The 24229-nt window shown below is 48.7% G+C and overlaps 12 protein-coding genes across 12 annotated transcripts; 6 read left to right on the top strand and 6 right to left on the bottom strand.

Annotated features, from left to right (window-relative positions):
- Positions 1-151: 151 nt before the first annotated feature.
- PV09_07119 (uncharacterized protein) lies at positions 152-3036 on the bottom strand. The gene is made up of 4 exons (XM_016360844.1): positions 2822-3036; positions 1385-2771; positions 1018-1335; positions 152-970 (listed from the first exon to the last, which is right to left on the bottom strand). Exons 1-4 carry the CDS (start codon positions 2954-2956, stop codon positions 312-314), a joined length of 2499 nt encoding a protein of 832 aa, XP_016211216.1. The 5' UTR covers positions 2957-3036; the 3' UTR covers positions 152-311.
- Positions 3037-3162: 126 nt separating this feature from the next.
- On the top strand, positions 3163-5158 carry PV09_07118 (uncharacterized protein). The gene is made up of 4 exons (XM_016360843.1): positions 3163-3318; positions 3377-3744; positions 3792-4161; positions 4214-5158. Exons 3-4 carry the CDS (start codon positions 3983-3985, stop codon positions 5082-5084), a joined length of 1050 nt encoding a protein of 349 aa, XP_016211215.1. The 5' UTR covers positions 3163-3318; positions 3377-3744; positions 3792-3982; the 3' UTR covers positions 5085-5158.
- Positions 5159-5736: 578 nt separating this feature from the next.
- PV09_07117 (uncharacterized protein) lies at positions 5737-9107 on the top strand. The gene has a single exon (XM_016360842.1). It carries the CDS (start codon positions 6024-6026, stop codon positions 8820-8822), a length of 2799 nt encoding a protein of 932 aa, XP_016211214.1. The 5' UTR covers positions 5737-6023; the 3' UTR covers positions 8823-9107.
- A 260-nt stretch (positions 9108-9367) lies between these two features.
- On the top strand, positions 9368-12954 carry PV09_07115 (uncharacterized protein). The gene is made up of 3 exons (XM_016360840.1): positions 9368-9874; positions 9949-10477; positions 10529-12954. The coding sequence occupies exons 2-3, from the start codon at positions 10078-10080 to the stop codon at positions 12460-12462; spliced, it is 2334 nt and encodes a 777-aa protein (XP_016211212.1). The 5' UTR covers positions 9368-9874; positions 9949-10077; the 3' UTR covers positions 12463-12954.
- On the bottom strand, positions 9469-9753 carry PV09_07116 (uncharacterized protein; the record flags this gene model as incomplete). Its single annotated transcript, XM_016360841.1, has 2 exons — positions 9469-9685; positions 9707-9753. 2 exons carry the CDS (start codon positions 9751-9753, stop codon positions 9469-9471), a joined length of 264 nt encoding a protein of 87 aa, XP_016211213.1.
- Positions 12955-13860: 906 nt separating the features above from the next.
- On the top strand, positions 13861-14154 carry PV09_07114 (uncharacterized protein; the record flags this gene model as incomplete). The annotated part of the gene is made up of 2 exons (XM_016360839.1): positions 13861-13941; positions 13996-14154. 2 exons carry the CDS (start codon positions 13861-13863, stop codon positions 14152-14154), a joined length of 240 nt encoding a protein of 79 aa, XP_016211211.1.
- A 256-nt stretch (positions 14155-14410) lies between these two features.
- On the top strand, positions 14411-15244 carry PV09_07113 (uncharacterized protein; the record flags this gene model as incomplete). Its single annotated transcript, XM_016360838.1, has 1 exon — positions 14411-15244. One exon carries the CDS (start codon positions 14411-14413, stop codon positions 15242-15244), a length of 834 nt encoding a protein of 277 aa, XP_016211210.1.
- A 296-nt stretch (positions 15245-15540) lies between these two features.
- PV09_07112 (uncharacterized protein) lies at positions 15541-17589 on the bottom strand (the record flags this gene model as incomplete). Its single annotated transcript, XM_016360837.1, has 6 exons — positions 15541-16205; positions 16255-16403; positions 16458-16608; positions 16663-16975; positions 17039-17365; positions 17425-17589. 6 exons carry the CDS (start codon positions 17587-17589, stop codon positions 15541-15543), a joined length of 1770 nt encoding a protein of 589 aa, XP_016211209.1.
- An 89-nt stretch (positions 17590-17678) lies between these two features.
- PV09_07111 (uncharacterized protein) lies at positions 17679-20090 on the bottom strand. The gene is made up of 2 exons (XM_016360836.1): positions 18753-20090; positions 17679-18537 (listed from the first exon to the last, which is right to left on the bottom strand). The coding sequence occupies exon 1, from the start codon at positions 20029-20031 to the stop codon at positions 18916-18918; it is 1116 nt and encodes a 371-aa protein (XP_016211208.1). The 5' UTR covers positions 20032-20090; the 3' UTR covers positions 17679-18537; positions 18753-18915.
- A 32-nt stretch (positions 20091-20122) lies between these two features.
- Positions 20123-21622, bottom strand: PV09_07110 (uncharacterized protein). Its single transcript, XM_016360835.1, has 3 exons — positions 21247-21622; positions 20802-21197; positions 20123-20747 (listed from the first exon to the last, which is right to left on the bottom strand). Exons 1-3 carry the CDS (start codon positions 21406-21408, stop codon positions 20256-20258), a joined length of 1050 nt encoding a protein of 349 aa, XP_016211207.1. The 5' UTR covers positions 21409-21622; the 3' UTR covers positions 20123-20255.
- Positions 21600-22851, top strand: PV09_07109 (uncharacterized protein). The gene has a single exon (XM_016360834.1). It carries the CDS (start codon positions 22046-22048, stop codon positions 22355-22357), a length of 312 nt encoding a protein of 103 aa, XP_016211206.1. The 5' UTR covers positions 21600-22045; the 3' UTR covers positions 22358-22851.
- PV09_07108 (dihydroorotase, homodimeric type) lies at positions 22681-24208 on the bottom strand. The gene is made up of 4 exons (XM_016360833.1): positions 24036-24208; positions 23799-23979; positions 23397-23744; positions 22681-23341 (listed from the first exon to the last, which is right to left on the bottom strand). The coding sequence occupies exons 1-4, from the start codon at positions 24168-24170 to the stop codon at positions 22920-22922; spliced, it is 1086 nt and encodes a 361-aa protein (XP_016211205.1). The 5' UTR covers positions 24171-24208; the 3' UTR covers positions 22681-22919.
- Between the last annotated feature and the right edge of the window lie 21 nt (positions 24209-24229).

Here is a 24229-nt window from a genome sequence, read left to right as displayed (position 1 = left end):
TTGATTGAAGGATAAACAGTGATGCGCTGTTCGTTCTTCGATAGACACAAAAGAGTGACGGGTAATTTCGCAAAAATGACGTTGTAAACAGATTCAATTCACCCTAAATATAAGATAGAAGTGTATTCAAGAGATTATGATGAAAAATAGCAAGGAAATAACGCTTACGATTGACCTTCACATAAAATGCATCTGGGTATCACCTTCCTCACAAATGCACAAGTAGTTGCCATAACTATTTTAACGCCTTTAAATTAAAAATCTTAGTAACAGCTATGCACTGCTGCCAAGCAAGGACTACGAAAAGTCGATCATGCCACGGCGGAGTTTAGACTTCGCGGATCATCCTCCTCCGGCGGTGGGCTACGAGACATGATGCTCTCAGCCCTTGCAGCCTTATCCAAAATCCATACATTCTCAAGGGGAGCGACCAAGCTCGGATTTATGAATCGCATGTCGCGCTCCGCTGGTTCGTCTGTGACCTCGTCCAAATCAATAGGCCTAACACGTTGCTCCATCAAAAGCCTGGAGCTTAATTGATTCGCTTGCTCATGGCGTCTGATGCTTCTCAAAGCGATGAACTTCATCAGAGGTTTGTACCGGTTGCTGTAAACATATGAAAACCACAGCGTCATCGCCACAAGAGGGATGATAAGCAACGACCTCTTAATGGCAAAGCGCAAAGCTAGTTGACCTGCCATTGTAACTTGAAAAATGATTAGACCTACAATAATCCGATCGCAGATCATGGCCCAGGAGCCGCCCGTCGAGTGCTGTCGGTGATCCATCGCATACAATAGCTGATACTTGTGTACGAAGTATCCGATGATGAAGTACAACAGCCCAGGGAGCAGGACCTGCCACGATGACCTTAGCACACTGTACACAATGCAGATGAGGAAGATGAGGATGTTCTGCGGGAGATAAAATCCGTAGCTGAACATAGGCGGCTGCATAGCTTCGGCATAATCTAGAAATAATAAGCTTTTGAATCTTTGTCGCGAATGAAAATCTTACCTCGCGGTGTTTTCGCACCAATCAAGCCGATAGGATACAGGAACACACTTCCAAACTCCAGTAGTCTCATTGGGAAAAGTCCGAGGCCTTGTAGAATAATATAATTCACGTAGAAGTTCCTAAGCTCTTGGATTTTCAAGGCTAACTTGTTGGCAATCTCTCGTGGGGTTTGATTTGCAAAGTCATCAGGAGCAAGTGCTGCGGTGCCCAATGCTGTGAAGACAATGAAGAAGTTGAAGAAGACAAAGAAGAAGTTCTTGGAAATGACAGACAGCTCTATATCGCCTTGTGAAATCATTCCTTGTAGGGTTGAAAGCCCTTCTCTGGAGTTAGTTTGAAATGTAATTAAGGATGGGATTATACTCACACCAATAGAAATACGGCACCAAAACAAGCAATAAGGATGCACCCAAAGTTGACAACTGTGTCTGAACAAGAGACTTTGCTAGAGGATGCGCATCTAGTGCCTCAGCCAACCCAGGAAACACGGAATGAATTCGGTTGAGATCAATTAAGCCTGCGATTGGCACAAAAACAACAGACCAGAAGATGGTCAGTATACTGATAAAAGCTGTAATAGACCAGGATCGAAACATCCTTTGGCCACGAGAAAGGTACGTATTCGACCAAATAACATCTGCGGGAGATGGACTCGTGTTAGCTAGCAGTTGCATTGGGTGGGAATCGAGCACTGCTTGCACCGTCATCTGAGCCGTTGCAACACTGTTCATGGTAACGAATGCAAGGGGGCAAGCTTTGAACTCCTTTTTCCGTAGTTGTCTTATTCTCTTGTCAATACGTCGAAGTTGTTCCTCGTAATAGTCAATCGCATCCACCACCTTATATCGCAATCTAAAGCGTCCGTACCAGATGCGAGTCGTGGGACGGGTGCGTGCGTACGGTACCTCAGAAGAATTGCCATTTGCACCGTTCGCAGGAAGTAAGGTGCTATCCTCTCGATCCTCGGGATCCACTGCCGGACCAGGCGGTGCGGGTTGGGCAATAGGCAAGGTTTCGAGGCTGCGTTCGACTCTCCGGCGTCCTAAATAGACTGTCCAAGCCTCCTCGAGTCTTCGCAAAACCTTCATCCGTGTTTCCATAGTCTTGTCTAATTCTTTCCAGTCTCGGCACATGACAACACTCTCCACGGTCCCAATGTCCAAGTCTTCGATAACTTCTTTTATCTTGTCTTCAGAGCGGAGTTCGGGCGGAATGCCTGAAAGGCGGATTGTCCTGTCCGTCACTGTCGTCTGTGCGCCAAGCCACTCTTGACGTACTTCAATAATTCTCTTTGACTCTACAATGATCAAATATAGAGCGAGAAAGGTAAACAAGTATGCGAACACAAGATACATCCACAAGTAGTCGGCGTCGAACTCAGGTATTGGAACAAAACTATCACTTCCATTGTGCACATTCCTTTTCAAATCCTGGTGCAGCAAATTACCAAGTGCAGTTTCCGTTTTGTTCTTGTGATGCTTGTCGCCAGTTGGTTCGGGGAAGCGGTCGTGTACAGGCTTGATGATGAGAAGCGCGACGGGTAGGGTGATGCAGAGAAATTTAATGGCCATCTTGAAGAACGCCAAAAAAACATATGCGTCTAGCCCGGCCGAATGCAGAACTTGAGCATCAGTTATCCGCCATATCATTGGTATCCATCCAAACAATGTGTTCGGGAGCTCAGGCAGAGAGTCGGCGGCGGAGCGCGATTTCTTGCGGGCGGCATACATTCCAGGCCATCTTGGGCGGAGAATCTTTGCAGAGTCAGCATCTTTCACTAACATGCCGGAAGGGCCATATATACACAAAAAGCTAGGAATGCAATCGACCCCAGCACAACCGAGATGCCAATCTGTAGAACAGTATCCTTTGGTTCGCCAACGATGCGCTTGCCGTAGCTGTCATCGCTGTCACCTAAGACGCTTGTATGGAAAGTCATTTCGAAGAAAGTTATCAGGCATATTCAGCTTAGATAAAGAATAAGAGAAAGTAGAATTCTACAATCATGGTGATCCAACTTCATTTGTTGTGCACGAGCGCCACCCGCGCTCCTCGACATCATCAACACAGCAGCTCCGATGACATAAGCTGCCAAGACTCGAGCACTGCTTGATCTTGGGCCGTGCTCTCTATTCCATCTCTGGGCCACATTAGCAGAGCAGAGCAGCACGGGCAAAGTGCAGATCAAGCGGTACGCTCGTCTTTCAACACGAGCGTATAGCTGAGCTTTGCACAGAATTGGTCGTCAAAGTTGTAGAGTCTCAACTGTAATCCATCCGGGACGAATTTCCGCCTTTGTCAGTAAGTCATGGATCGCGCCTTCCTGGAGCGTGGCACTCATGTACACCTTCTATTCAAGGGCACCGATGCTCTGCCACAAGATCTCGTGACCTTCCCGGACTCTCGCCACCAGTAAGAACGAAAACTTCCAGGCACTGAATGGTGTGAAACGCTTTTTCACGAGTAAGTCCTTCAATGCTTTTAGCTCCAGCTCTGGCCCCAGACTCTAATGCAGATGCTTCCGATGCGAATGACCGTAATGCAATCAAGTCCTCAGCTGAATGTCGAAGTTCGTTTGAAATGCGTACGCCAGCTCGCTGAAGTCAGGTTATCAACAATATAATTACAAGAGGTTGCTCACCTTCACCCAGGTTCGGAGAGACGTGGCTCGATGGATCCGGGAGAGATTTGCATATGTTGAAATCGATCAGGCCCTTACAGGTTTTGGTCCGTCTACTAATCCATTTTTTATCCTGCTTCTGACCCAATTCAAGAGACGCTGCCCCACGCGTCGAACATAGAAGCAATACAGGTCGTAGACTGCTTGCCAAGAGATGATAGTTCCAGCCATTATGCCCTCGAGTGCTACGAGCTTGTTGTTCATGTATACGCCCTGAACGACGCCCCTGTTAACGATACGCCCGACGAATGGTCACTATTGTCAGACGAGAATGAGGACACTAAGATGTCTTCCAACTGGGTTCTGTATCAAATGCCTAATGTTTTGTTCGATGACGTTTGGAGCTTATTGCACTTCGAGAATAGTCTTCGTGAGGAGCTGTTGCAAGAGCTTACCAATACGATAGTTTTGGAGCGAGAAGGCCTCAACGCTTCATTACACGATTGGACTGGCCTGGTACTACTGTAATGAAGATGCTGTCGCCTTTCGTCAAAGACGAAGCTAATCTGGTCCCAGCCATGGGTCCCCTGGCTCAGGCAAGACGAGTCTATGCAGAGCCCTGGCGCAGAAGCTTGCAATTCGATCGAGCGAGATCTACCGGTCGTTTTACCTAGTCGAGGTAAACGCAAATAACCTGTATTCAAAATGGTTTGGTGAATCCGGAAAGAACATCGCCAAAAGCTTTCGTAAAATATACTCCATGGCTCGAGATCCCGATGACTTCATATGTGTTCTGATCGACGAGATCGAGACAATTGCGGGATCTAGACAGCAATCTGCGGAGAGCGGCGAGGTGGGAGATGCGCTCAGAGCAACAAATCAATTTCTCACGGCTCTAGACAAGCTGCGGTTCCATTCCAACGTGTTATTGTTCTGCACGAGTAATCTCATGACCACGCTGGATGCTGCGTTCCTCAGTCGTGTGGACATCATAGAAAATATCGGTGCTTCAACACCAGAGGCTGCATATGAGATACTGAGGTCCTGCTTAAATGATCTGATATCTAAGCAGCAGATCTGTTTCGATGAGACTTTCGGCGAGGAGAACTCTGCGGCAAGTGAAGGGTCAATGGAGGCAATAGACAGATTCCACGGATATCAAACCAAAGATGCCTTTCCCAAGTACATCATTGCTTCCTTTCAGCACCATATTCACCCTAATAGCCTCGCATCAAAGCTTCTTGACATCTCGAAGAACTGCGCTGGGCTCAGTGGTCGGCTTCTACGACGAATTCCGCGTCGTGCTGTTTCAAGGTACACGTTTGGCAAGACGAGAAGTGCGGTGGACGTGTTGAAAGCAATGAGTTTGCTTGTTGATAAAGAGCGCCAGCAAAGATGCAAAGAGGTCGAGCAGCAGGCACGCGTAGTTCGTAACACCTGCCTCTAAGCCAATTGATTTCATCGTGGCCCATGAATGTAGTCGTTCTTTAGTTGTTAGGAAATTGATTTATCGAGAGCCGGTTTAATCTGTATCATTGTGCCCAATTCTATACACATTGAAGCTCCCACGCATATCCGAAAGCATATTCGGAGGCTACCTGATAGGTCTCGAGCGTGCAGAAGTTTTTGACACACAAAATAATTGTATGTTTCATAACGGCTCGTCGGATGCTCCTCTTCTCCATCTCTGAAGTTCATCATGTATTCCAGTCCTTTTATGTCATTGGATCCTCTGCTGAAGACTCTGGCTTCTGATTTCACGACTTATCTTCATCTTCCTGTCGACATTTTTCACAAAAAGAAATAAAAAATAAAAATAAAAATAAAAACCGAAACTACTCGCAGCAAGAGTATTGATCGACCCAAGTGACATGCATCTAACCTGAAATAACAGCGTTTACATTTACGAAGGGTTTACAAAAGATGATGAATTGATTGACAGGCTGACAATAATTCACTGGTCGACGGATTTCACGACGTTAAAACTTCACGAATCTCGTGGCTGGTGAAGTGGCTGTGCGACGCGTGCTGTGACTGCGTGACTTTCGAAGATGGCCGAGCCTTACCGTGCTATAAATCGACAAAGCCGGCCTCATTCACACGCTTCAACAAGAAGATTTGAAATTCTAGGACATTTCTGCACTGTGTCCCTGTCCGATAAAGTAAAAGGTCTTATCGCAAGTCCTATTTCCATTCACCCTGCGCTTGCATGTGCAAATAAACGCCGAATCACACACGACGATTGGCCATCTCACGCCAACCCCCAGGTTAAGCCAACCGCCAGGATTTAGCTAGCTCGTCTAGCGGCATTTCTGCTCCAAACTAACAACTCAGCAACCCCGGTCGAACTCCATTTCATCACGTTGATGCCCGTTCCGCTGACGCCATGTTCAGCTTGTCGGGCAGAAGCGTCACCTCTGTTCATGAGATTGAAGAAATCCGCCGGGAGCGCAAAGCGAAGAGAGAACAGAAGAAAGAAGAAGAAGAAAAGTCCAAGGGCGACTGTGACAGCCCCCGAACAACTGAGGAAAAGGACATTCCTAGCAAACGAAAGGAAAGAGACAGGCCGTCCCGAAGGAAGACCTCGAGCGGATCAAAAGAGAAGGATCGCAGCGAGAAACGCAGTTCACCTAGGAGGCAGCGACGGCCCCCGAGCTCGCTATCGTCCGAGGCATCGTCTGCCCACCGCACGATGTCTGGTGTTGTGCCTGAGATGGATAGGCGGCCCTCTGGCTCACTAGCCTCGTCTGGTGTTGGGAGCTATCCTAAGTTCTCTCCCAAGCACAGCAAAGAAGCGGTAGGCAGCCGAGACAATATTGTCAATCCGAGATTATCTCTGTACACACCAGACCCTACGGACCTCGGATCCGCCAAACACATACCAGAACGAAGATACCCTTCCGCAGGTACAGGTGCGGCACCACCGAGTCCGCCTCTGACAATGACTGAGCCGGAATTGCGACGGTCTAGGAGCAGCAACAGTGTCAAGAAGACACCGTCACAAACGCGCATTGCGTCGCCTCCACGGAAAATCAGCCTAGAGAGAGGTATACATGAAAAGAACAATCCGCGCCGTACGTCTTCGTCATCTTCACTTCGTAAACGAGCAGATAGCGAGCCACGCGCTGTTCGATCCGGCTTGCGAAATGCAAGTCCGGGAAACAGATCGAAAGAAGAGCTTATAGCTACAGGCACCGATATTAGTTCCTCTTCCTATGACGCGTCTCAGAACCCTGGTACACAGTCCACGGCTGCAAGGTCTACAGCTACATCTACTGCTACTGAATCGACAGTGGAGCCTGTTCCACGAAAAATGCCTCCTCCACCCTCTCGTCAATCAACAATGACTGTTCCTCATGCACAGTCATCACCTTTGTCCGCTCCTGACTCTTCGCCTCGTACACCCACAACGAACGAAGCGCAATTTGCACCAACGTCAAATCCTATGGGCAAGGCTCAGGTCATAGAAGTGGTACCAGAAGCTGCGCTCCCCTCGCCTTACTCAGCTCAGTCAAGTTTTGTCCAGACGCCGGTCTCCGCGGGATTGTCCTCTTTTCCTCCACCTCCTCCGCCGCCGCCTCCTCCTCCGGCCCTCAACCAACATATCGAGACCCCACGAGTCGACTATTTGCTACAGAATGGTGGTCTACCTCATCTTGTGCCAAAACGGTTCACTTCAGTTCTTGCACCTACAGCTCCACAGCAATCACAGTATTCTAATTTTATATCACCGCGCGCTTTTGGTCCCCAGCACACAGATGTCAGAAATATTTTCTTGCCTCTGCAAAGCGTGCTGGACTCTTATTTGCAGGTTATTCACAAAAACGGATCTATCGCGGTTGCCACGGGTTATAAGTCGGTAGCTCGTAGGCTACTTGATCGTTTGGAGGCAGTTTTCAACCGCAACATATCTTCTGAGACTTGCGAGTGCATAATGTGCGCGAACGATGAAAATAAGGACATTATGTCGGAGGATGAAGGAACCGGTATCAGTTGGGGGGAGATTCTCGAATTTGTCTCCGGGAGGCAGGAGCTGCCAACCTGGCCACCTTTTGAAATCGCACACGATGTTCCAGTTTACGAAATGGGTACGGAGGCTCCTATGCAGAAGATGGATATTGACGTCCCGCCGGAGTTCAGGGATCACTACATCAAGCAAAGCAAGCGAACTAAAGATGCGGTCCAGAGATGGCTCGCTGCTCAACCTGAGACAAGGTGTAGCCCGCCACAAGAAATAGACGACGAGACACTAATGTTCGCAATGATCACACATCTCGAGCCAGAAAACAGGAAGCTTTTCACTGCCCTCCTGCGCGGCATGTCGACGCTGCCAGTCTCACGAGCGCCCACACCGGCTGAAACTCCAAAATCTGAACTTATGAAGCGGACGGCTCTTTCTTTACAGCGTTTGTATCGCCTGGAGAAACCGCCTCGTGACGCGGAATGTGCCATCTTTCTTCTCCGGAATCCTCATCTTCACAGAGTCCTTGCTACACTGGCTGCAGTCAGCGCTGGTGAGTGGGAGATTCTCATTTCGGGACGTTTTGATGGTTTTCTGTGGAGCGGGGCCGAAAGCGTGGACAACCAAGGTCCATCTCGCGGGCCTACACCACTTTACCGGATGAACACGCCAGGTATACCATCACGAGGCCCAACACCAATGTCGCGAGGTCCGTCCAGAGGCCCTGTGGCATCCCCTACAGCCTCCTCCTTTGGCGCGCCAGTACAGATGGACGAAGAGACTGAAATCGCTGTACTTGCTGAAGTCGAGCGTGAGATCTTCATGGGCATGGACGCGCTTGAAGATGCTTTCGAAGCCTTGCACATAAAAGCTGAAGAAGTTCGCGCAGCCTTACGAGCGCGCAGCACGGGGCTCAGCGTTGCAGCTCAAAGACGACGCGGTTCATTTGCACAAGGCCTTGAGGCTCTATCAGCTACGCCTTCCGTCGGGACAGGCGTGTGGGGGACGAGTGGAGTAGATGAGGACGACTGGTTAGATGACAGCAGGAGCGAGCTGAGACCGGACGACTCGGCAAGCAACATCAGCTATGGAAGGAGGCGGCGAAAGCACCATCGCGACAAAGAAAGAAGGGAGACTCCGGCTCCGGTGGAGGAGGAAGACGAAGAAAGCGACGGAGCTATCAAGACGCACGTCAAGCACAGCCCTAAGGAAAGAAGACGGTGATGACACAGCATTTGGAGAACGGTTGCGGACTGCATTTGGGAACATTAACGAAATACTAGAGAAATGAACGACAGCATATGTGTTGCATAGCACTGGGCGCAAGCGCTATTTTTGGGCAAAGGGAGAATATTGCTTTATCTAGATGAGCCGGGCAAGACGGACGAGGATGGCTCAGCCGCCCAAAAAAATATCGAACGTATTGTGCGCCTTCTGAACGTCGAAGTAACTGCTCCGTTTTCAAGGTCAGAACGCAACTGTAGATTATCCACAAGCAACCACTCAAGCGGACGTCTGCTTCGCCATGCAAAGCCAGATTGTAGACGGCAATCAAAGGCCTTGAAACGAGTCGGCTCTTCCGACGCTGCGTACTGTGTAGGGCAGCAAGCCCGACGAGCAGCTCCGTACCCGCATGCGCCATGCCAAGTTACTTGCAAGCGTCCTACGTGGGTGCCAACGGCGCGGAGGAACAGGCGACAGCCAATCAACTCACGCCGGCAGCGGCGAGCCAAAACAAAACAACAGCAGCCTCGTCCGTCCGTGTCCAGCTGTCGCCCGTTCCCTCCAGGAGAAACGCCATTGTTGCCCACAAACCAACTCTCCGACTCTTCGTTCCCGTCGCTCCCCTTCCCGCTTTTTCCATTATTGTCTATCGCGTCGTCTCCGGCTGCAGCTCCGTCCGCCGTTGCACGTCTCGCGTCCGTCTTTCGGCTTCAGCGCCACTGCCATTGACTTTCTGCCCTACGCGATCGAATCCGGCCCCAGCTCGCCCGCTTTCCTTCCTCGCCCGCGCCGCCTTTGCGCCAGTGGATCGCCTTGACTCGATCATCTGTGCACTGGCAGGACTCGTCGTTTCAAGCGACATCCTGCGCGGTGTGGTCACTTACACGGCTTGGTGACTTGCCATGGCAACCGTTTGAACAACTTTCACCATTTTCGGTTTGCGGCCAACTTTTGCAGGTCAATTCACCCGAAGTTCCTTGTTGGGCGCGCTGCCTCAGAGAAAGCGTCTGCATGCCAAACTTGTTTTCCTGGCGGCGACTGGGGGGCGTTAGGTACGTGTCGGGCCTTGTAGCACACCTTTATGTACCGGGCCACTGGGACTGCGAGCTGATGCGACGGTAAACAGACAGCCTTTTTACTGCTCGGCCTGCAAAAGCAGCCTCTGCATATAAACTATACGCCCACCACTTTTCTGCTCTCGTCTCCGAGACCGGGGCTGTACCTGGCCGCCTCTACCACTACAATATTGCCGACAATGGACGGCAACACCGACCCGGAGACGCTGTACACGAAGCAGAACTGCATTGGCGGGGGCTCTTTTGGCAAGGTCTACAAAGGTGTCGACAAGCGTACCGGCCAGACGGTCGCGATCAAGATCATAGACGTCGAGAACGCCGAGGATGAGGTGGACGATATCATCACAGAGATCAGCATCTTGTCGGAGCTGCAGTCGCCCTACACCACGAAGTACTATGGCAGCTTCCTCAAAGGCAGCGACCTCTGGATTGTCATGGAGTTCTGCGCGGGCGGCAGCTGCGCAGACCTCATGAAGCCGGGGCCCTTGGGTGAAGAAAGTATCAGCATAATTCTCAGGGAACTCCTGTATGGACTTGAGTATCTGCATGGGGATAACAAGTTACATAGAGACATCAAAGGTGCGTCCCCGTCAGGTTCGAAACCACTTGTGTTGCTCACATTAGCCACAGCTGCAAACATCCTGCTTGGTGCGAACGGGCAGGTAAAGCTTGCGGACTTTGGCGTTTCTGGACAACTGTCACAAACGATGACCAAGAAGAATACGTTTGTTGGTACCCCGTTCTGGATGGCCCCCGAGGTGATCAAACAATCCGGGTATGATCATAAAGCGGACATCTGGTCCTTGGGAATCACAGCTTTGGAACTGGCCAACGGCGAGCCACCGTACTCAGACATCCATCCAATGAAGGTCCTTTTCTTGATTCCAAAGAACCCTCCTCCCTCCCTGGAAGGCAACTGGAGCCCTGCTTTCAAAGACTTTGTGGAGCGGTGTGTTAAGAAGGAACCGAGAGAGCGACCGTCCGCGAAGGAGCTCTTGAAACATCCGTTCATACGTAAGGCGAAGAAGTTTCAATACCTGACAGAGCTCATTGAGCGTTATGAAAGGTGGCAGGTCACGCACAAAGATAAGATGCAGGACAGCGAGGACGAAGAGTATTCGGAGCCAGAGAAGCCAAGCCCATCAAGTGAAGATTTATGGGACTTCGGCACAATAAGACCCACTGGCGGTACTAGATCACAGGGATTAAAAGCAATGAACGACGCGGCAGCAAATGCTAGAAGCGGTTCTACCCCACCAAACGAGACGGGAAGTCCAAGAAAAAGCGGGAGAAGCGATGTTGAAAATCAGCAGAGAAGGGTTCCGTCAGGAAATACAATTCGCGCGTCAAAGCCACCTCCAGGAATGGCCAGTCCCCCAAGCCTCAGTCCAACACGAAAGCCAGTGCCTTCACCAGCAAATGCACCATATTCACCCAGTGCAGCGGCGAAGATTCCTCTGCCACCTAGTCCGCAAAAGGCGCAGCAAAGTTCAGTGCGGTCTGCGCATCAGAATCATAGCTCGTCGACGAAGCAGCAGTTGCCTCCTCTGCCCCCGCAAATGAAGCCTTTAACTTTTGACTTGTCCAACAATGAACCAGAAGCTGTGACTCGCGATTTTGCCGTGACAGAAACCAGTAATACACCAACGCAGCCGGGTTCATCAAGCACAATCGCGGCACCAGTGTTGACAGCTTCTTTAGCGCCAGCTGTTGATCTGCACTCTCCAAACATACGACAGTCATCACCGCTATCGTCGACACCTATGACGCCAAAGAGGGAGCAGTTAACGCAACAAAAACCATTCCCACCAATGCCCCAGCAACCCTTGCCATCATTCACATCCCAGTCACCAATCTCTCCAATGATTCAACGAAAATCGACTCCTGGGCAACAGGGAATACCAGCCGACCATCCAAAGCAGCAGCAACGGCGGCGATCCAGCGCTTCTCGACCATCGCTCGATCTTGTATCAAGTGATCCAAGAAGATCGTCTGCAATTCCAGGAAACGAAATTCGACCAGGAACCGCGCAAAGCCCACTTCGACAGCCAAATCTAATAAGTTCCTCGGCGCCCTTTAGTCCGTCTCTGGATATCCCTTTCCGAAAGGATATAACAACACCTCCAGCGTCCATGCCACCGTCTTTAACGTCGTCCACTAGTTCATTGTCTTCGCAAACTGTGATGACCCCTCAGCTACCTCAGCAGACTGCAGAAGTGACCGCCTTGAATTCAGTCGTTATTCCAGCGCTGGAGGCAGCGCTCCACCGGCGTGCATACAACATGAATAGCATGATACAGGAAGGACTGCAAGGAGGCAATGGGGGGCATCGCATGACGACGCAAGAGATGCAAAAGCTCCAGCAGGGACATGAAAATGTGAGAAGATTGGTTGGACGGGCAATACGAATGATGAGCGAGATCGATGACGCCGACGCGAGAGCACCCGTAGGCATGGGTGGAGGTGTCGAAGGCTTCCTGGAAGGCTTCTTGGAAGAAATTCTAGTGCGTGTAGAAGCAGTCGAAGACGAAGGAGAGGAATTAGGAGCGACTACGCAGAGATAATGGCTGATGAGACAATGACGACCGACGCTTTTTTTTTCTTTTGTGAAAATTGCATACGACAAGACCAAGTACAATGTCAGGAATGCAATATGGAAAATAGGAGGCTGCAACAAATAAGCATAAATTTTCGTACAAGTTATTGTACTCATGCGCTGTAATTTCTTGATGGCATTTTGAGGCAAAGATACCTGCTATACGAATTCCTCACGATGTATAGGATAGTCTGAAAATCGCAGAACGCAAGGCAAGACAACGATAAGGAAAACTAGAGAACGACCGTCAGGGTTTGATCATGCTTTGCCGTTTAACGACTTCAGTTTCACGAACGGGCAGATTGTTAGCCTTGTCGCAGAGGCTAGAAATGAAGCTATGACTACGACAAGAGAAAAGGAACTATCAGAATGACAACTGCCGTCAGAATTAATATGGCCCAAGCTCCTACTACAGCCAACACAGCATCCACTTCCAACCTCAGCTGAGCGCAGAAACGAGTCGTAATGTGCTGTTCGCGCAGGCAGAAGTCAAGTTGTGAAGTCGTTATCTCCACTTGTTGAAGGAGATGGGAATGACGAAGATTTAGACTGCAATGACCTGGATGGTGACGTAACTCATGGTGAATGACGGCTCCCGGTGTGGAGCTGTGTCATGGTGTACTGACGATAGATTTTGGGATTTGGGAGAAAGGTCTCTCAGCAGATCATCCCGACAACGGTTCAAACTATTGACATTCCTAGAGCATGATCCGCCATGACTGCGTTTGTCTCAACCAGGGTCTGATTGTTGGACAGCCAGGGGAAAATGTGCGTTATGTGCAGAGTTGAGCTAAGGATGGCAGAGGCGCTACCAAAGGAGGCGAACTGCCCTGGCAAGGCTTGGAATACCAGTACACACAGGTTAAACTTGATTGAAGCAATTTATGGATACGCGGTAAAGAAGAGCGGCTACTCATAGAAAGTCTCCTCGTGCAGCTGAAATACAGTATAATTCAGTCTACCGTGCATGCTGCAAAATTATTGCGCCATTGCGTTGTGGTAGCTGTACGCAAGGCTAGCAGTTCGTGACCTATCAGCACCCCAGCTTGAATGATAAATTGTGATCGACAAAAGGTCTAAAAGTCGTAAGCGCTTGTATCGAAGCCAGTTTGATGCGAAGACGATAGTCTCCACAAATGCCGTTGCAGCGAAGAGAGATGGGGAGAGCGGTGATAGGTACCTGGGAACTACAGATGAAGACAGAACGTCCGAGCGTCAGGAAGTTATTTCACGAGCCTTTCCAAAAAGAATAGCACCTTGGACCTTCAATCCATCAGACCACCCTCCATCCCAGTGTTCAGACTATTCTTGCATTAGGTCTTATCCTTTCTCAGCAAAGCTTCCATTTCTCCCCAGTCCAATCGATATGGCCAGGCTCTCCGGGGTCCAGCGAGATGTGCTGTCGCTGTATCGGAAATGCTTGAGAGCGGCAAACAAGAAGCCCGCGGTACGGATTCTTTCACTCTTCGATGGATCGCAGGCCCTGATGAGTTCAAAATAGGAAACCAGGATGAATTTCATCAACTTCACCAAGGAAGAGTTCCGCAAGAACCGCAATCTCGACCGAAAAGACTTCGGGACGATCGAGTTCCTGATTCGCAAAGGTCATCGGCAGCTGGCCATATACGAGGATCCAGGAATCAAAAACATACGCAGGTGATCCGCCTGCAGGGAGAACATGCAGGTAATCATGGTGCTGGGAGCGTTGGCCGCCTATGAGGATACCTTGGAGTTATATCACGTGATTATATCGCTGCACAACGATGCCAGAACAGGCTAGTGCATTCTGGAATCTGCTCGAAAGAGCTACGCGACCCACGAATGGTCAAGCAATTGACCAGCATTTCTAGAGCTTTCGAGTATGTTGTGTGAGCAACACCAGCAGACAATGTCGTAATTGTGGCATCACACTTTACATGGTACTACAAGCAACTGGCACTTTCTGGAAGAAGACTCCTGGTGTATATATACGACTGCGTCGACATCCCAAGTCTCCATCAGAACAACAAAGATCAAACAGTCTCATGCAAGCTATTCGAACCTCATCTCAACGACTACCACAAGTCTTTAGAGTCATCCCATCAAGAAGCATCCACCTCACTCGAAACAAGATGTCTCTGTTCCCACGCTTCACTCAAGAGTTCTCTCCTCTTTTCCGAATGCTCGATGAGTACGATCGAGCAACAAGGCAGTTCGCCGCCAACTGGCCCAATGAACTGCGGACATTCCAACCAAAGTTTGATGTCCGCGAGCTCAAGGATTCGTATGAGCTTCATGGAGAACTGCCTGGCATCGAGCAGAAAGATATCTCAATAGAATGGACGGATGGTAACACACTGTCCATCAGTGGACGAACCGAACGATCGTTTGAGAGCGGAACTCGTCCAGGCACCGTTGAAGCCATCGAAGACGCGCCGAAAGCATCAGGTGCTATTCAATCCGGCTCAAGCAACGAGCATTATCGCAAACCATCGGTAGCTGACGAGGGTGCAGACGAAACGTCGACGACTAAACAAGATAGCACCGCACTCACTCAGACCAACGCTGGCGAGGTCGCCAAATCTGAGTCTCAGCAACCAGAAGCCAAGTACTGGGTGTCCGAGCGCTCGGTTGGCGAATTCCACCGCAGCTTCAGTTTCCCAACACGCGTCGACCACGACGGAGTCAAGGCGAGTCTGAAGAATGGTATCCTTTCGATCGTTGTACCGAAAGCACAAGCTCCTAAGACCCGGAAAATTCAGATTGAGTAAATCCTTCCTATAACCACTCGATCTAAGTTGACGGCTTGGGGAAATTTGCATAATTGTTCATTCCTTACAACAGCATGGCATGATAATAAATTGTGAAAAGCGATGGCGTTGGTCTTGGCATCTAGCCTCATTGTGCCCCTCATGTAGCAATAGTAAAGCACAATAAAAGTCTTTCATTGCGATATCTTTTCCTCTCTTCATATGCGACTCTTCAATGAAATGTGTCCTTGAAACGATTGTGAGATATACACGCCGCAACCCCTAACACAAAGCTCTGTGAAATCCTTTCCCATTTCTCAAACATGATTGAGCTTCTTCTCTTCCAAGCCTTTTCTGTCAGACTCTTGAACTGCCACCGTTTTCTTGGTCCATTTGCGGTCGTCAATGCTTGGAATGAAAAGGGCGGCAATACAGGCTACACATCCAAATGCGAGTGCTACAAGATAGGAAAGGTGTGCACCTTCAAGGTAAGCCTGTTTGTTGGCCAAAGTGGCTGCCGCTCGAATCTCTGGGGTGATTCCCGGAACAGCAGCATAAGCGGCAGCCGTGTTGAGCCTTGCGGCGGACACCAGCTTGGCCATGTATACCTCTCCAAATCCAAGTTTGGCAACATTGTGTCGAACGGCGCCGGCGAGAGTGGTCGTGTACTTGTTGTTGGTGACATTGCTAAAAATTGCCGTAGCTACGGCGCCAAAGAGGAGCCGTGAGGTGCCTGCCAGTCCTGCTGCCGTTCCAATGTCTGCTTGATATACAATGCCAAACCCAATGAGAACGAAGCAGTTCATCATGATAAGTGTAGTCGTTAGAGAAATGAAAAAAGTCAAGACGATACTCTTCGCGGGATTATCAATACTTGCAGTGGACATTGCTCCGACGCACGCCGTCTGAAGAGCGCAGCAAAAGACGATCTGCCAACGTTGATGACCCAATCTTTTGCTTCCCGTTACCATTATGCCACCAACTACCAATTCCATCAGTACAAATAGAACGTTTCATCTTGATAGGCTTACCGATGCTGCCAAGCGGAATGACCTCAGCATAGAGCCCCTTCGAGATTTCATCCTTAGCATAAATCAATTGCGACAGGCGTGGCCACAAAGTGGCGTTGCTATAATATTGCATGCCAACTATAGACACGACTACGATGGGCATGGTGAAACTGTACTGCAAGTTAGATTTATTCTTTGAGCTACCACGCGAAAAGGAAGCGTACTGTCGGACTTGCTTGAAGAGCCTTGTGGGAAGCAACGGTTCTTTGAGATTCCCAAACGCTTCATATACGCCCAAACCAACAAGGAGCGATATGCCGACAACAATAGGTGCAATCGTAGCCGCACTTCGCCATGGATGCAAAGATCCACCCCCTGCTTGGTAGTCAGCACATATGCAAAGAAGACTGCTCTTTACTGCATTCTCACAATTCATGCCAATGATGAAGAGTGTGCATCCTGCAACAAATATTGCCAATCCAAGCCAGTCGAACTCCTTGACAATATCCATCGGAGTCCTTCCATCCGTTGCATGTTTAGTAGTAAACTTTGGAGGGTGATAGAAGAACCACAGAAAGATTACGGTGAATGCCTCAAATGCAATAATAACATAGTACGCATTTCTCCAATCATGTGTATACTTGATGATCGACCAAGCCGCGAGAGGCATAAGCTGCGCAATGACAGCAGCCGCGTCGAAGAGACCAATCGTGACCATTCTATGCTGGTTTGGTACGATTTCCTGATTGCTACAATTAGCACGCTTCAAGGTGTGCCCGTCAGCATTGTGAGTAAGCCAGCGTACCTGCACAGCTCCGTAAGCCATTTCGAGAAAGCCAGATCCGGCACCAAAGATAGCGCCAGATGCAATCATCTGATTGATCGTCTGTCCAGTCGCGCCTACAATCGAGCCGACGAGCAAAAGACAGCCGCCAGCAAGAAAGAAATACCTGCGACCGAAAATATCTGAGAGCCTACCACCGATGGTTACGAAAATAGCGCCACCAAGATTCCATGAGATCGATATCCAAGTGTAGGTAGGTTCAGGGCCCAAGTCTGCATTGATATAGGACAAAATTGCCGGCGGCATCAACAGCGTAAATACATATGCATTGTAGGAGAGCGCCATCGACTAGCATAATGTCAAAGTCGAATCAGTGCGGCAAAATAGAAAATCGAAGAGCTACGTACTGCTGCGGCCATAACAGTCCTCCACGTCACGCCGACCTCTTCGCCGGTTGTTTCAAGCTGATAGATGATCTGTTCATCCCCAGAAAGAACAGATGCACTAATAGGAGCCGGTTCGATCGTATCAACGCGGTTGATCTTAACCTTGTCATCGGGTAAAGAGGACATCATGCAAATGAAATTTCAGCAAAAAGAAGATGGAAACTGCTGACACTGAAGAAAATCACAAAGTAGGGAGCTGAGCTTGGGAATCATAACGAGCATATTTGTATTTCTTCCCAAACTATGGATATCCATTTCCTACACTATCATCATATAGCCTAGCTAAATTCATATTATGACACGCTTTAGACCAATTGCAGTTGATGGAGAAGTAATTTCCTAAAACAAGACCAAACACATTCTTCCTAAGGCTCTACCATGCTACCCCAGATTTAGTGTCCACACATTGGGGTAAAGTTGGGGTGACAGATGCGGAGCATGGATGAAAACAGGCAAGCTCCGGCCACTTGAGACTAAGCGTTGAGTCTACTGTCTGGGTCATGTCTTGGCGCGAGTTTAATCTTTTCAATAGAAGGAAAAAAAAAATCCGTCAGGATGCATTCGGATTTTGAACTAGTGTGGATGTAGCGTACTAGCCTTGAACTGAGGCTACTTGTTAAGTAGAGATAAAATGATCGGCGCAATGAGCTGTCTGACAAAGTCTGAACCCATGTATATCGTGCCCGATCAGTAACGCAGTATCCTGAGAACTTGGGCTGACGCAAGGCTTTGAATTCGATTGGTGGTAAGCATCACAACACTGATGAGGAGCGAATTCAGGATGCTGGATATTTTCCAAAGCTCCGTTTTCGAGACATCGTAGACTTTCGAAGGGGAGTAGACAAAGGTCGCTTATTTTTCCGGCTTGGCATAAAACCCTCGCTCTCGCACGTCGCAGGCTAACTCCGCAAAATTGGGTTATGAGACAAGTATTCACAATAAAACCCCAGTGCTGAGAGAGTTAAACTATTTATCATAGTTAATTGCAAAGTCCGCAGTACTGATGACTGAACTGAGCAAGAGTTCACAGGCGATGGCATCAGTTGCATTCTGATTTCATATCTGCTGATAATCCTGCGTAGTTGAAAAATATGTTAGAATATGTTAGAACTCGTCTCAATTCATAAGGGCTGCAAGCAAGATGGAAGTTTAGACAGTGTCAGATAGGAGCGAAAGAAAACATTGTTCCACAGCGACCTTCCGATCATCGGATGAACTATGCGTATTTTTGTTTCGAAATCATCATAGATAGGGGTAAGAGAAAACTGCGAAGAGAACTGCATACATACCTAGCCAGACGCTTTTGGACAAGGGCTTGTGGAGTGCTATTTCAATTCAGCCGAAGCACCATGCCCAAGATTCCGCTTGCCAGTCCTATCACTGAATTCACTCAAAGACAAAGTGTTCGGGTCTCGAACCTAGCATTGGTGAGTTCCAAACACAGATTCTGGGCTAGCCACGTAAGGGTAAAATGTGTTGAACTAGAACGTGTTGCCGACAAAGTGGACATTCCGGCTTCTCCCTGACCCAGTCGCCAATACATGTCCAGCAAAAGCAATGTCCACAAGTAGTCACACTTGGATCTTTCATCGACTCCAGGCAAAGCGTGCATTTTCGCTGCTGCCGCGCATGAATCCATGCCATGACGTCGTTTTGTTCGAGGTCGTAGCGGGCACTCTCTAGGACAGGAGTATGAGTAACTTTCTGAATGGCTGACTTGCTTATCTCTGAATAAGGTGAATCAGACTCGATAAGAAGTGCATTATTGCTCGAGTACATTTGCGGGTCGAGAGACACTTCGACTCCCGGGCCGACCATTGCTGTTCCGCCCATCATTGTTCCGGCGTTGGCAACAGTATGAGGGCCGTTCCTGTATGTGTCTTGCAAATGCATCCACGCCTGAACAGATAGTTGTAACACCAAAAGCACACCGAGCACTTCATATCCTACGCGTTGCGACGTCTCCTCAACATTCCGTGTAAAGATATAGCGTAGACCACATAGTCGCTTGCTGAGCTGGTAGTACGCCCCGGTGAAGTAGAAGATAGCGAGGTTGATCGCATACACTGATGCAGGAGATGTGATCGTGTCGAGGTTGGCAAGGACGTATGCTTGCACTTTATCTACCGCTGCAGGAGGTCTTCCATTCTTCTTCGCTGATTTTCGACGCAGAACCGCCTCCAATTTTGCACGCAGCCGTCGCCTGAAAGCTGGTAAAATCTTATTTAAGCCGTATGGTAAAAGTATCGTGGCTACAATGTAGCCTGAGCGTCTGTAAATCGCGGGCAAGCGACGTGTCTCTTCCTCCACCTGGACAATGTCGCAATATTCCTCACCGAGTGTTCGATTTCCCACGAGAGTTGTTAGACCAAGGTAGAGCAGATCCGCCACAGCTTTAAGTTCGGAAGTGTAATTGTGCGAGAAACGGACGCCTTTGAGGCTTCTAACTATGTCTGATATCTGTTCGAGAAGAACAGCTTGAAAATATGCATCCTTCTGATGAGCGCGGATAATGTCTGGAGATGCAGCGAAGGGATAGTTCAAGCTATTCATATCTGATTTTGTCATCTTGATGGAGATTGAAGCAGGTGCATAGCAACGATGGCGGACATCATGGAGAGTGTAACTGGTTTCAGTAGGAAGCTTTGAGGTCAATCGTTGAAATTTGACCGAGGTTGAGGCACCGAGGCTAACCAAGGCAGCTCTCACCCACGGGTAGTACGTGCCACTAGTTCGAGCCCACAAGATATCGGGATCTGATCAGGCGCGGAGCATTCTGATCTCCAATTTATTTATCTGATCCTAATCACAACTTTTGCAAAATGCTGTTGCTGCTGAAGTCGTTCATAGGCCCTGCGTGCATCCTTTAGGTCAAAGACCTTTTCATCAACCGCCAAGTCAATACCCTTTACTTCCACAAACCGATTCATCTCCTTGAACTGATTTCGCGTCCCAAGCAACACTCCTCTAACAATACACAGATTCCAGAGGGTGTCAATTAGGGCAGGTTTCTCGTTCTCAACTGTGCCAGCTACCAGTCCAGCTGCAACAACCAAGCCATTGACTTTGACCGCCTTCATTGATTCTCCTAAAGTGTTCTCGCCACCGACGTCCACTACAATGTCCACCCCCTGCTTGCCTGGAGTCATACCTTTGGCTACCTCACCCCAGCGTGGTGTTTGTCTGTAGTTGATAACGTGGCTGGCACCTAGGGCCAACAGCCGCTCGGCTTTTTCATCGCTGCTAGTGGAAGCGATTACATTCGCACCAGCCGCGACTGCGAACTAACTTGACTGATCAGTGATGCGTGGTCATGGGCTTCATATCGAATTGCCCACCTGCAAAGCCGCTATTGAAACACCCCCGGTGCCTTGTGTAAGAACCCAGTCCCCCTTTTTTGGCTGTCTACCCTGAAGACCGAACAGTGCATTCCATGCCGTTAAAGCCGAGCAGGTCAAAGTAGCTGCCTGCGCAAAGCTGCAATTATTTGGCATGTGCACAATTGCCGTCTGCGGGAAGACGCCATACTCAGTAAGCGTGCCGTTGACCTGCTGGCCCAAGCCAGCCGTGATATTGCCAAAGTTTGGCCATTGGTCGTCTGCGATAAAGGGGGCAAGATGGGTGCAGACTTTGTCTCCAATTTCAAAACCTGTGACAGAACTGCCAACGGCCCGTACAATACCAGCACCGTCTGAGCTTGGGATAACATTGGGAATGCTTGAACCGGATCCACCCTCCTTGTGTGTCAGAATATCTACTCTCTTGGTTACCACGACTGCAAACCTTAGTTACTACCAAATCTCGATAGTTGAGCGACGCCGCATGAAGCTCTACGAGTACTTCATCAGCCTTGACTTCTGGTATTGGTGACGATTCTTGATAAACAAGGCCATCAAGGCCAGTTTGAGCCCTGAGGATCCATCGAGCAGTTTTCGTAGGTGCCATTTTTTGATTATGTTAGATAGCTCGTAACATATTCAGTGCAGCCACTGTGGATGGTGGAGCGATAGATACTTCCGAAATATGTACGGCTAAGGATATGACTTCGCCGATAGCGGACTTCATTACCCGGCAATTCTTTGCGTGATTAACAGGCAAGGACCACTCCAATATCTTTGTTCTTGGCAATAGATTGACAACAATCTAATCCAAAATTAACGAGGATGCTCCTGTTACGAAGAACAGGCATCGTGCTGCCACAAAGGCAGGACGGTCGATGACACTAAACCAGAATGGGTCATGCTTGCGTCTGTTGGAACTTGAAAGTTTGCATCATTATTCTCACTCCTTACAGTCGCAGAGAAATCAGCAAGGCCGATTTAGATTCTCATTATTGTCAATCTACAGCCCTTTTTCGCTACTTCGGCAGGCAGTTGGACGTTTTCTATGCATTAAATCAGCCGTAGACTGCAGCAGATCCGCAGTCAATCCTAACGTGACATCATCATCATATCAAAGCACAGCGCTGTGCTGCTAGCGCGCAGATTCTGGGAAAACCTTCCCGCCATGTTCCGACTTCCTTGATTGTGGTGTACCTTTCTTAGACGCCAGTTACTTGAGAGGCCAATATCTTATTTCCTCTATGCTCGAACATGTCAGCAGTACGTTCAATCGCGCCTGCAGCTTCCGCAACGAACCCAAAAAGAGCTCCAACGTTTTTCGAACGCCTTGCAACCGCCTTGATCTACGTTATTGCATTTCCTTTCATTGCTGCTTTCATCGCAGTCAAACGAATCTTCACCGAGCGAAAAGAGCACCACCACTCGTATTACGACAGACTCCCGGATCAGCACATGCTCGGTGGACAAAACAAGTCAAGCGAGCCGGGTGGGTCGACAAACTCTTAATAGTGAATCAATGCTCGGAAAAAACGGGATCGGCAAACGTGAAATAAGCTTTGACAAAGCTGGGAGATATCATTTATGAAGGAAGCTAGAACTAGTCTTAGTGGCTCAATTTAAAAACCACTAATAATTCAAGAGACGACATCAAATTGGAGTGGATTGAAATGGTGTCGGCAGGAAGCACATTTCTCATGGTTACGAGAGAAGTAGGGTGTGCTGCGCATCACATGACTATCAATGGAAGCTTGCTTGATATGTTGAGCAATTGAGACAACAGAGCACCTTCCTTACAGATATCTGCTTTGCGAGATACATCCAAAAAGCGCTAGAGATATGGTTCTGTAGGAATCACCATCAAATGGGCAGATCATGCCATCGTAAGAGCATGTTAAATTGATCGAAATGCCTCTTCAACTCTACCATTTACGCCGTACTTGAACCACGCAAGTTGTTCTACCGTTAATGTATATTTTAATGCGCTCAATTAGCCTCTAAGGAACTTCAAGCTTCCGACATATTTCCAATGCAACATGACTGCTGTTAACGTTCACTCCTTTTAGGTCATCATTGTCATCAAGATCAGCGATGCCGTGCATGTAATAGGACATAGTTTTATCTCCATTCCACTTTCCATGTTTTTTGTCCCCGTCTGAATGGAATGACTTCAAGCGAACCCGATTTCAATGAATCGACCACTACATCTGCCTTGCGTTTCAGCACAATTTTCTCCCCTTTCGTGTCTGATGCACGATAAAAGGCTCTACCAAATCCGCTTAAAAACCCTTTGAGCTTGTCCACAGTCACATCCTCCTCCCTGATCACGTTCTGTTGTATGCCTTCCTCAAGAGCATCCAGAACAGTTTGAGTAGCATATGGCTGAGTGAAAACGCCTGCAGCTGCTTTGTCTAGTCCCTTATCTCCGCCACGTTTGGCTACGACTGAATGTGGGGCGCTATCTGTGCCCAAAAATATTCTTGGGTGGCCAGAGACGACGGTTCTTAACAGTTCATTCCGGTCTGCCGGCGTTTTGGCGACTGTAACATTCTGATAAGCACGGTTCTTGGACGGATTCGTTTGTTCTGCTATTACCTGGCTTGCAGAAGCAAAATGGGTCAGCTACCACATTGTCAATTGTTAGAAACAAATGATGTGCCGTGATAGTAGCTGCCACAGTATCGCCACATTCTTTGACGACTTCGACCGCTTTTGCTGTCGTGCAGTGCTCCAGGATAATTCGAAGTTTTGGAAATTTTTGGTGGAGCGACTTTAGGGTTGGCAAGAATTGCTCTTCTGCGTTTAAAACTGTGATGTCTGAGTCTTTCGTCGCAGGACTCTCGCCATGTATGTTCAAAATCATATCCTGGCGCTCCATCTCGGCAAAGACGGGGTAGAAACTCTCATAATCAACAACACCGGATGCAGAATTTGTTGTAACACCTGATCAAAGTCAGATTACAAGGTTGAAATTGTAGTATGCGAAAAGCAGCTGACCAGCAGGATACGATTTGACGCCAATAATACCAGCCTTTTTAGCCTCGATGATCGTCGTTGGAGTTACATCTGGATGCAGATACAAAGACATTAGGAACTCCACATTCGGCTCGATTTCTTGCAGGCGCTTCTTATAGTCGAGACAAGCTTCAACACTTGTGATTGGTGGCACGAGATTTGGCTATTGGTTCATTTTAGTTGATTTGTATTTTAATGGTATATCCTTGTGCTGCAGACCATCACATAAACTGTATTGACGCCGCCTGCACGAATGGTTGGAGTGACTAGCGACATCATTTCTCCATCTCGTAGATGGACGTGAAAGTCAGCCGTCGCCGGCAGTTCTAGGTTGTCAAACTTCTCGAGTGGCATTGCTGTAATTGGGTACGACTGATTACTTTGAATCTCAAGTCGACGGTGGAAGGTTTTCA

This window comes from Verruconis gallopava (genome assembly GCF_000836295.1).
Source record: "Verruconis gallopava strain CBS 43764 unplaced genomic scaffold supercont1.27, whole genome shotgun sequence".
Classification (NCBI taxonomy): domain Eukaryota; kingdom Fungi; phylum Ascomycota; class Dothideomycetes; order Venturiales; family Sympoventuriaceae; genus Verruconis; species Verruconis gallopava.
Note: the sequence above shows the minus strand (reverse complement) of the source record. Positions and strands in the feature narration are given on the sequence as shown.